Source organism: Trachinotus anak, unplaced genomic scaffold (assembly GCF_046630095.1).
Source record: "Trachinotus anak isolate AG129_WGS33_773 ecotype Australia unplaced genomic scaffold, CSIRO_AGI_Tana_v1 ptg000014l, whole genome shotgun sequence".
Taxonomy (NCBI): Eukaryota; Metazoa; Chordata; class Actinopteri; order Carangiformes; family Carangidae; genus Trachinotus; species Trachinotus anak.
In genome coordinates this window covers 13301203-13313261 of record NW_027273865.1, presented here as the reverse complement: position 1 = coordinate 13313261, position 12059 = coordinate 13301203, and the positions used below count along the sequence as shown (strand labels likewise).

Here is a 12059-nt window from a genome sequence, read left to right as displayed (position 1 = left end):
AGATAATGCTCATTGATTTGACCTTTATAGTTGATCTTTTCTTTGGTCCAGAGAGCAATATGATACCTGTATTGTTGACGCAGATTCTAGTGTTGCTTACACCAAATCCATTTTGTGTGAATGTGTGTGTAGTTAGTATTTGTCCCTGTGTTTATCTTTGTACATGTCTGCTTCACTCTGTCTGTTACTCTGTATATGTTTGTGCATATACAGTACATGTCTGAATTTGTCATATGTGCATTTGAGGATCAGTGTCCTCTCCCCTGCCAGGGGATGCCCCGGCTTTATATTCTCTGATTAAAGTTTCATGTTGGGAAATGTAGCAGACTGGTTTTGCCCTCTCCTCCAAGACTCACTGTTGCAGCATAGATATATGGGAGCTGGTTCACAATGAACTGCAATGACTATTGAGGAGAGAGTGAAATGCAACATTCACACCTCTAATGGTTTGAGTAGCTCTCATACATGGTTTCATGCATTTAGGGGTCACATACTCCATCATCTACCCATCAGTGGGTTTTAAGCATGGATTTAATGCTTTTAAGTGCAAACCCCTCCCACCCACAAATTTCCCCCTGGAAAGGCAAGCCATCAGTGTTGACTATTGGCTCTAGCATCATGATCTGGCAGTATTGGATTACACAAGTCACCACAGTCACACTCAGACTTTTAGTATCAGGATTATTAGAGGAGCTTGAGGTCTGTAATTGTAAAGTGTAGTTTTGTGGATGAAGATGCTTTTGGCAACAACTTCATCCTTTATTTATTAGCTAAACATTTAACAGAAATGGAAGTTTTATTTATTGTGGTGAATAAGAATGCTCTGATATACTTCCTGGTATTATATTGTCATAATGAATGTGCTTTGGTCTTTCTGATGAAAAATATCCATCCTGGAGCTTCCCTGTTAAAGCTGTGTGGTCGATTTGATGAGGGTGAGGGTCAATGGGTGCTGTACACCTGCTTATGCAGAAGTAAATGAAGTTTATATATAAGCTTATATACTAACAACATTTCACATTCAGGCGCAGGTAAATAAATTGGTCTGTTTATTTTTGTTGATTGACATTAATTGGTGACTATTTTGATAATTGACAAAAATTCACTTGCTGCAGCCTCTCAAATCTAAATTTTCTGTCATAGTAAACTAAATATTTGTTTTGGACTGTGTCAAAAGCACTTTGAAGACATGATCTTGGGCTCTGGGATCCTCTTATGGACATCACTGTTCTATGGCTTTTTATAGGCCAAAGGATTAGTCAGTGAATTGTGATGATAATTAGCATGTTATTCGATAATGAAGGTAATTGTTATTTGCAGCACTATAGGAGGTTCTCGTGCCAGCATTTCTAGCTGGAGAAAGGATATGCCAAGTGTGACTGTTTACCACACATCCAGTTCGTAATGTCTAATGACAAATGAGTCTTTTCAATATTATAATGAGACATTTAATGGACAGTTAATGGCAAATATACCTTATATGCTTTAATCCATGTGTGTGCAGTGTCAGCTTGATTTTCAGTTTATAGCAGAAAAAAGACTCCTCTCAGTTACACACTTATGATCAACATACAAGTAGATTTGACCATATTTTCGGTCTGCACCTTCAAACTACTCTCATGACTGCCTCCTGTCTCTGTCTCATCATTGTTTCCTGTTAGATGTCCCCTTGTCTTTTCTTTCGCTTGGTCTGAGCTGTACTTTTTTAGTTCTGCTTGGGGCAGCAGTTGTGATCTCGTCTGACATGCTATCATCAATATACAACTTTGTTTCTTGGCACCTTACACCCTATCAGTATGCCAGCTGTAATCTCTGTCATTGTCTTCCCTGAATTCAGAACCTGGGAGACACTGATACATGTAGCCTGGAGCAGCAAGACTCCTAGGATCAGAGCATTTTCCCTTTTTTTTTTTTTTTCAAATTGCAGGCATCTGCTTTGGCTTAGCTTTTGCAGTAGACATATCAGACATGGCTCACTGATAAAATGCTCATCTGTCAGCTCCCAGTGTGTGTATGTGCATGTGCATGAGAATATTGCTTTCATGCTGATAAGGCATAAATTAGCTGGCTCTAAAGTTGGCTGATAAAAAATGTGTGCCTCAGAAACTATTAAAATTGATATTCATCCCCTCACTCCCACTTTCAGCCCAGATTTCAGGTTACTGAGGGGGGAGAAATCTAAATATTCTTCCTTTTGGATGCAAATTCAATAAAGACTAAATAAAAGAACAGGGGGTCTTTCAGGTCCAGCAGAATATTTAGCATTATGTATAAGAAAGGACGAGAATTTGACAGAAGAAAAACTGTTTCATGGTGCCACTTAAAATTGAGGTGCTGAAGTAAAACTTAATGCGATTGTGCCGGAGCCAAATTAGCTATCCCCAACACAAAGAGCGTCAATTTCAGACGCCTTCGCTTACTTTATAATCTCCTTCACTTAACCCAAGCGGTTATTTGCATACAAAAGGCGAGTAATCCCCTATAATCTTACAAAACACGTACATTTTCTCAGCCTCCTCCTTTATTCTTAACATTCAGGATTATAATTGCACTTGAGTTTGTTCCTCTGCAAGATAATTACCCTGATGGTATTAAAATAAGAGCGCTAATACTGTCTCTGTAGCTCTGCCCAATCTGTTTTCCGTCAGACAGAGTTTCGACATGTCCTTGGGCTGTGTTGCGGTTCTGACACCTCCAGGACATCCCGCCTCTGGTCTCCAGCCCTCGGTCCTGCTGCTCTCACTCTGCCCTGACCGCCCCTCTCAATTTCCGATAGCAAGTTATCATCAGATCGGTCTCTGTGCATCTCCTGCATGCTTTCCTCATACGTGGGCAAATATTTGACCTCGTCGTAGGCTGGCAGGTTCGGAGAGGTGAAGTCCCCGAGGCTGTACTCGGGGTACCGGTCCAGCAGGGAGTCCTGGGACGCCGATGCGTGCCCGTGGAAGAGGGAGGGCTCCTCGCTGCGGTCGTGGTGCTGGTGCCGGCGGGGCCGCGGGCAGATGATCCGCTGGATGAAGTAGCCCATGGCAAAGAGCAGTAACAGGATGAGGATGCCCGACAGCTTCCGCGTAAACCAGCCTACGTTGTCGAAGAAAATGTGGATGGGCAGCTTGCAGCAGCGCACCGTGGAGCTGGTACTGCCGTTCCCGGTGACGATGGGCGGACAGCACTGCTGGCCATCTCCGCACTGGACATCCCCGCAGCTCCGGAGGGCTTGACAAGCGGAGACCAGACATGCCGACAAAAGGGTTCCGGTGGTCCCACACGTTGTCCTGCCGCCGCCCGGCAGACGGGGCATCATGTCTGGATCTACCGGGATAGGAAGTAATGCGCGTCGCCGTCTCCCGTGCGTGTGATGTTGTAATACTGAAGTATATATATAAGGTGTTACAGGTCTGCCTTTCCTTCCAGCTGTGCACCTACCGTGCTCTTACAGCCACTGCGGCGCGGAGCGGGACAGCAGGTGCCCCCCGGTTGAGGACGACCTGTCTGTTGTGTATGTGCGATAGGAGTGGAGCAACATCGATTTCTGCAGGGAGCAATGATGAGAATCATGAATAATCTTACATCATTACGTACATACGTGTAGAATTTTTTCTATCAGTTTCTTAGCATGTAATAGTGTAACCCATATTTATTATGGTCCCCATCAGTTGACGTTGTCACGTTCATGCTGTCCTACCCAAGTGGCTTGTGACCCCAACCACTAACTAGCTATGTCATATCAACAGCTCCCTCACAGATAGGTGCAAAGTTTGCTGCAGAGCCCCCTCACTTATGTTGTTTGGGGAGATTCAGTAGAGGATCATGAACAGGTAGGTGGAAGGGTGACAACCGCAGAGAGGAGATTGAGAAATTCTTATACTGTTATCTGATCAACATAACTAGTCCTTATTCCGCAGTGATGGAAGAAGTATTGAGATAGCTACTTGACTTAAGTAAGAGTGGTAATACTGCAATTTAGAAATATTCAGTCATATGTAAACCTTTTGCATTGACAAGGCAATTTAAGTAAAAGTTGGCCAGTGTTATTACTGGTTGCTCAATCTGTAACAATGCCTCATATTTTTATGGGTACAAATGAGTAAAATCTTAATCTGTAAAGACATCTAACATCTAAAGATGTCAAATAAATGCAGTGGAGTAAAACATAAAAATAGCACGAAATAAAAATACTCAAGTTCAAGTACCTCAAAGTTGTGCTTAACTACAGTACTCTCTATTCCAACACTGGGGATCTGGAACCCTCTAAAGGAGGTCCCTGAAAGTCCCCAGACTCCACTTCATGATCCATCGTCCCCAAAAGGCTGAACCATTCTTAAGACTTACACACTCACTGAATCCTGCAGTGAATGCCCCCGATACAAGGCGCCAATAGAGCTACCCCTCTCATAAAAAATGAATAGTTCTTGCAGTGTCGGTTGTAATGGGCCCCATTAGAAGAGTGTCTGGATTCACATTAGTCCAGCGATGTCCTAGAGAACCAGCACTGAAGAACATAACCATAAAACTAAATCACCAGGTTAAACCATAATCTCCTTGCCCACCATGTTAATTTACACTAAAGATGTTGCTTTGGATGACATCCAAGAGTGACAGACAGCTCAGTAAGCTGCTCTGCAAGTACTGAATACTTACTGATATAATTAAAGCAGTCTACATCATTTGTGTATCAGTGACTGCATAAATAATTTTCTCCAGTGGCTGTATAGCTTGACCAAGGTCAGTCCTCAAAGCTGTACGTCCTTATTGTATCTGAAAGGATTATGAGTTCTTTTCCCTTGTGAAGAGGATTTATGAACAGTGAAGACTTACAATATTTTAAAGAAAGGGGATGTTAGTGATGAGATACAGCCTGGACAGTCTTTGTCAAGTCTTCATGGTGTAAATCATGTGGCGAATCCTTTTAAATTACAGGAACGTTCCACCCCCTCTGTCGCCATCTTACTCTTTGTCACTAATAGCCAGTCTGTATTCCTTTCTTCCCTAAACAAGGCCTAATGCACAATACACCAAATCTAATTACTGGGGCATTATGACGTGAAATTCAGTAGAAGGCTAGCATCATGCTGCCTAATTTATGCAGCATCGTATTTCTTTCTGTTATCTGCTTCGATTAGGGAAACGTGATCACAGGGCACCCTTTTAACCAAATAAACAAATACGCAGTCAATAGCCTGTGGTCCTTGGTTCTGAGAGTTGAGTTCAGAAACCTTTTTTTCAGTCCAGTCCATTGAGGGCTTTCCCAGCACTTCTGCTTTTCTGCTACTCAGTTGGCTTTTATTGACTTATATAGGGAACAACTGCTATTTCTGATCACAGCTTTCACTCTCTGCAGTGCCTGGAAAGTCAAAAATGACTACAGTCTCCACTGTGTAAGGGAAAACCTTTGGCTTTTTAATTACATTCATGTGAGTAATTATGATGATAAGATAGGAAATAACATATTAAAGAACTTTATTCATCCTGAAGAAAAATTGAAAGTATAAATGAATGTACATAATATTCATCAATTTTTTTCTTCACCGATCACAAGGATTTGATGACAATATATTGAAAAATAATCCTGTCTTTGTTCTCTCTTGTTTATCTTCTTTCACTGACTATTTCTCCTCCTCAAATCTGTTTCTAACCCACCACATCCTGCCTCTTTTCCCTCTTTCCCTGAAATACACCACAAAGTACTGTTCTTCTGTGAGTAAGATTGATTGAATAAATTCTCTCTTTACCTCTGTTACCCCCACTCTGTCTTGTTCTCTGTCCATCTAAGAGCAGCTTTCAGAAAACACATCAAACCAATTGGAGACCAACTACATCCCAAAGGAAATAAAACAGGACAAGTGTTTTTTTTCTCTTTATAATATATAGCAGATTAACAGAAGGTGATGTTTCTGAGCTCTATCAGACGTAATGACATTTTTGAGTTTTGGATGCACCGAGGCAGAAACCTAGATACTCTTAGACAGATGTAGAATGAGAGAGAAGATTGAGATGAAACTGTGAGAAGTTTGCACACAACAAGCTTGTTAACACCAGCAGCACAAAGGCAGCTTTGCTCACTTAACCCAATAATTTGAAGACGTAGCCTCCTGTATGGCTGACAATTAAAGTAATAACTCACTGACTGTAGTGTATCACTGTAATAAATGTGGTGTGCTGTATGCTTCCATTAATCTGGCATAAAGGTCTCTTGTGTTGTGCTTAATAATTCAGTCTTATGGGGTCCATTAGTCCTGTGTAATGATGAATGGCAGCGTTCATGTTCATCTGTCACAGACACTGATGTACGGACCGCCCAACGGTCAATGTCACGGTTATTACGTTTGCATTAATTATGAAACAAAGAAAGCCTTGTCAGGCCACGGGCTTTGTTAATGGACCCACTGATGGTCCTGGGTTTCGCTTTGTTTGCACCAGAGCAGAAGTCACAACCTCAGGGTTACTGTTTGAGACTCTAGCTTCTTTACTTGCTGTATTTAAGGAAACAATCTGATCTTTACATGATGTGATATATTGTTGTGACATATAATCAAGTGGATAGTATCACAGCAGTGTTTAGTCTCACACTACATACACTACATAAAGAATCTCTTGCTGTGTAAGCATGTGTACAAATGATTATGTCTGAATTTGAAGACTGCTTAGGATGAGTGTTTGTTTAATCTGTGTGTAAATACTGTATCTTTGCAGTTTTAGACCCAGAATTGCAGGATACGTGTGTGGGTGTCATCAGCGTCCGTGTATTCCCATCAGCTTGAACTCTAATAAAAAGCAGGGCCTGCAGTCAGTGTAGATTGTGTGAATCCAGAAAGTCCCACACCACAGCTATTTCACACCCACGTACTTCCTCTAATCTTATCGCTCTGCTGGCTCAGAGGTCTTTATGTGTATGGGATTGTGTGTGTGTGTGTGTTGAGAGTATGGGGAAACTATATTTATCTTTTAGTCTGTTTGTGTGGGTGTCTTTGTAAAGTTTCAAGCATTTTTTCCCATTTATGCATTCCATGGACACAATGTGGTGGAGAGCGAGAAGGGACGACATGTGACACAGGTCATGGGACTGACTTCATTTAAAACACTGTGTAGTGAAAATTTTGTGCTTCTCCTCAGGACGTGTGGATGTGGTCACTTCCAGCAAATATGTTTGAACGAGAGTGTGCGCTTGTTACCTTAATGTGGTTTGTTCTACCAGCGTTGTGTAGTTTTTGGCTTGGAGATGAATCAGAATCCAGACTTCCTTTGAGAAGAAAGGCTTAAAAACTGCTCTTGAAGGGCCCCCAAAAAAGAGAGGGGTAAAATCCCTTTTCTGTCTCAGGGGAAACACTCTCAGTGCTCTTAATAAAATCTGATGAGTGGGGAGGTTTGTGCTGAGCTGAGCTTTTTGACTTTACAGTGAATAACTGTATAAGGTTGCCCGTATGCAGTGTATTATGTAAGGCCATAATACACTGCGATCATTTGGACAGGTTTGATGGATAATAGCACTAAGTGATTTGACTCAGCATCGTTGCTTTCTGTTCAAATGGGACCATCATGTTGCCAAGAAAAATTTACGTAGCTATATATCAACCACTGTCTCTTAACCTTCGGGAAATACTGCCCTTCCACACTGCCACAGACAAAACCACAGCAGGACACTACTCTCTCTTTAACAAATGATGTATTAATTACGTGTTAATAAAGGACTTACATTGTATTCTTCAAAAAGGGGGAGCTGTTTTCTGTTGCATTAAACTGTGTGTTAGTATTTAGCTGAGAGGGTAGAACGATGGCATTGGCTTCACAGTGACCTGCTGCAATTGCACAATGACAGTCAACTGACAATTTTCATTGACTTGCCTCTTTTCTCAATGTTTAATTCTCTGCATTTCACACAGATCTAACTGACACACAGACAGACAGATTTAATAGGGAAAGTTCTCATCAGAGGGAGGTGAGTGTGTAGCATTAGGGGACGGACACACAGCTTTCCTAGACTGCTAAAAGCCCCCAACCAACCCAAATAACAAGGGCAACCTCATTTTTCCCTATAAGGTAACCCGTCTACCCACACCCAGCTGCAGATGATTCAGTTCCTGGGTCTCACACACACATATACACTCACACCGGACCGACACCTGGAGGTTAAATATAGGATGAAGTTTTCCCATTCCCACATGTATTGAGTGGAGGCGGGGGGCAGGGGATTTTTGACCCCCTGCCTCCGCACTACTCCGCTGAGTCACTCTAAAAGGAGAAGGGGGTTGGGGTGTCTGCGTCTCAGAAGGTGACTAGACTATGGCCTTCAGTTGCGTCCCTCCTACCAAACGCCCACATTACATCCCAGGGCTGGTCCCGCTGTGGCCCCTGAATGCATGGAGTTTCCTGAGGGCTCTGAAACGAGGAATAAAAAACACAGAGAGAAAGACAGAAAGAGAAAGAGGCCATGATACAACACACACTACACAGAAACGCTGACAGGCTTAGTATAATATAGAGCAATAAGTGGAGGGTTTGTGTAAGAGATATGAGGGTGTAAACTAATGTGAGGCGAGGGCCACGGAAGGGTTGTCAACTCAAGCACTTGCATCCTGGTTCCCCAGGGACTGTGCAGACAGCAACTTTGTTTTTCCCCCTTGTTGCCAAAATAATGGTCTCCATCCCTGTGTTGCCTCCCACTATCCAGTTTTATGGATGTCCAGAGACAGGAAATCTGTTAACATGTAAAAATGCACAGCAATTAAGGCCAGTCCCGTCTGGTGAAAGGGGGAACAATGAAAGAGTCCCAAGACCTTCTTAGTAAGACTGTGTAGGTGTCAAATCCAAACACTCACAACATCAAGGACAGATGTGCCTAACAGCTAAAGAGAAACAGTTTACACACGATACCAAGCTTAAAAATGTTGTCTGGACATACCCTGAAATCTTTTGCAAAGAACTCATTATACAATCTCTAAATGTAAGTAATTTGACCACTATATTGAAAGGCTTTACATCTTTGACTCCACGGACCCTTCGGTTGATCCATCATTACAAACATATGTTGTGGAAAGAGAGATTACTCAAAACAACAAAGCTTTACTTACTAAGATGCCCAAAATATCAAACATTGCATGCCAAATGCAGTCTATTTATGTACATTTTTCCACTCAGTACTGAAAATAGCAACTTAGATTTGAAAGTTTAACTCAATAAGTGATTTCATTTTGATCTCAGTACACTGAAAACAGTGACCAACCCAGAGGAACCAAGGGAGTCATAAAACGACTTGATATGAATGTTGAAAAACAACAAAGTGAATAAAAATAAAGACAAAGAACAAATAAATACAGGCCTCAGATAATGAGAATGAAATCAAAGGGAACGGGGTTGTACTGTAATGAGTGAAGTCACAAGTTCAGTCACAACTATTTGAATCCAAAGGAGTTGTCTGTTATTAAAACAAATCACACTTTACAAAACTTTTTTTTCTCCTTGTTGATTCAAAACCCTCCATCTGAGAACAACAACACTGCTCTGCTTTTGTGTTTTCATGTTTTCATAAAGGGAGGTCATCCTATTGACTGCATGGGAGAGCATTTTTGAGGACTAGGGCCTATGCATTATACATTATGCTGTTGCACAGGATTGAATGAGATTGCCACTGAAATCCCTCATAGTTGGACGATCTCCTGAGCCGCTCTCCCATTTTCTCCATGCAAAGGTGTTGCTCTTTGTCCTTGTTCACCTCTCTCCAGCTTCTTTATGCAGGGCTGCAGCAGGCATGGCTCTTTTGTTACGACGGATCTTTCCAGTGATAACTCAGCCCGGATGGCAAAATGGCCCATTGAAATTGAAAGGATATGGCGTTCCTCATCTCCAGAGTAAGAGGACACCTTTTGTGCATCTGTGTGTGTGAGAGAGAGAGAATACATGTATGTTATAATGGGAATGTTTGAGCACAAGAGGTATGGGTTTTCTTCCTCCCTGACTAAGTATCGTTATGTGTGTGTGTGTGTGTGTGTGTGCTATTTTGAGTGTGTGTGTACGTGGTGGATAATGAGTCTGCACAATGAGGGCTCATATTAACCCTCTAGGGTGTGTGACATCATCGTTTCCAAACAGGTTTGTCGATTTGTGAAAGACTTTTAACTGAGCCACAGCAGAGGCGAAGTCAGTTGTTCCCTTACAATAAAGACATTTAGCAATACCTGTCTTAAAAAAAACATCTCGAGGGAGATATGTGTAATTCGCAGGGTGGCTTTTAAGTATTTTGGATGGAGTCCAAGTCAAGTCTGAAGACTTTGATACTAGACCTGCAATTCAGAAATCACGTCTGTCTATTAACGCTTAAGATGCTATTTACAAAAGCACAGCAGCCACAATCACAACAAATGCTTATTATTTTATTGGAAACAATGTATTGAATGTCCAGGTGCAAACAGTGAATCAAAGCATTTCTACTTGAGTGAAATGCACATCAGCTTCACATTTTCAGTGATGCTAGGAACAGGCCTTTGTCTCTCACTTGTTGGGTGGTTGGTCAAGCCACCATTTTTGTCTAAACTGAAATGTCTCAACAACTTGGATGGATTCAGATGGAATTTTCCCTGGCGGATGAATCCTAGCGACTTGGGGGTGATCACCTGACTTTTCCTTTGGTGCCACCTCCAAGTTGAAGTTTTCACTTATTCAGTGAAATGTCTCAACATCTACTGTATGAACTGGCATAAACTTGGTACAAACATTCATGGTTCTCAGAGGATGACTCTAAATGACGTTGATGAACTCTTGACTGCTCCTCCAGTGCTATCATGACATCGATGTTTGTGGTTGTGAGTAAAACTTCTCAACAACTGATTCATTACCATGACGTTTTGTTGAGACACTCATGTCCTCCTCAGGATGAATTGGCGTAACTTTATTGGTTCCCTGACTTTTCCTCTTGTTCCATCATCAGGTCAAAATTTTTATCAATCCAATATGGCAAAACTTAGATTATCAGGCGCGGCCTGAAAAAGCTGCTAGCATGGCTGTAACTCTTAGTTATGTTAAAAATGTGTTGATCTGAGGTCAAGTCTACAATCAAATCTTGAGACAGGTGAGTCTCATGTCCTCATTTATGCAACTCAAGCCCAAATTGAGTCTGAGTTCAAAGTCTCAAGTCTCCAGCTCTGATAATTTTATATTTTAAGTGACTTGACTGACTCTTTCCCTTCTCTTCTTCTCCTTTTTCATGTGTCTCCTTATATTTTCTCCCACTTCCTCTCCTGTTATTCCACCTTCTCCTTTCCCCCTGTCCTTCCCTGTCTTCTTCTCCCTTTTCCTTTCCTCCACTGCTCTCACTTTATCTCCTCTCATTTCCTGAGGTATTGGGGGTATCGTCTCGCCACTGAGCCTAATGTTGTCCTGTCTCTTCTTGCACAGAGGAGCTGATCTCTCCCTTTAGACTTTGAGACTTGGATAATGTCCCTGTTAGTCTGCAGTATCTCTCTCTCTGTCTCTCTCTCTCTCTCCTCTCCTGTCTCCAAACTACATATCAATCTGTGAAAGTTGGACTGGTGGATGGAGAGAGGAGAAAGGGAACAGATCAATGAGTGGAAGATCAATAGGAAAGCCCTTGATCTTTCACTCATTCCTCCCACTGGACATCTCAGACACTCACAGAGAGCTCTCCCTCCCTTCCTCATCTCCCTCTCTCAGTGAGCTTATGCCTCAGACAGATACTGATCCGCTTAGATTCCTTAAACATTTAATTTTAACTATATGGCATATTTACACTCTGATCAGTCCTAACGTCAAATACAGGACTCTGGTCTGAATGTGTCTCCAGTGGTAGGGTGTTTTACAGAGGCATGGGTCTGCTCTTGTTTTTGTTGTCTGATGTGACACCTGGTGGTACCTTTCTGTAATGCAGCCTGCTAAGCTGATGTCCATGTTTTCCCGCTCAAAGTGGCCTAGTTGCACCGTGGAGTGCTGGCAGCTCCTTCACTGTGTGGGAGAAAAATGTGCAACTAACAATCTCTCGGGTTAATGCAGACATCTTACTTTGAAAGCCGAGAAATACACATTTTTCTTGCAATTCACCAGCTCTCTTC

At 42.1% G+C, this 12059-nt stretch overlaps 1 protein-coding gene across 1 annotated transcript; it reads right to left on the bottom strand.

Moving 5' to 3' along the window:
- Positions 1 to 1425: 1425 nt before the first annotated feature.
- LOC139631656 (uncharacterized membrane protein C3orf80 homolog) lies at positions 1426 to 3510 on the bottom strand. The gene has a single exon (XM_071496016.1). The coding sequence runs from the start codon at positions 3302 to 3304 to the stop codon at positions 2645 to 2647; it is 660 nt and encodes a 219-aa protein (XP_071352117.1). The 5' UTR covers positions 3305 to 3510; the 3' UTR covers positions 1426 to 2644.
- Positions 3511 to 12059: the final 8549 nt, after the last annotated feature.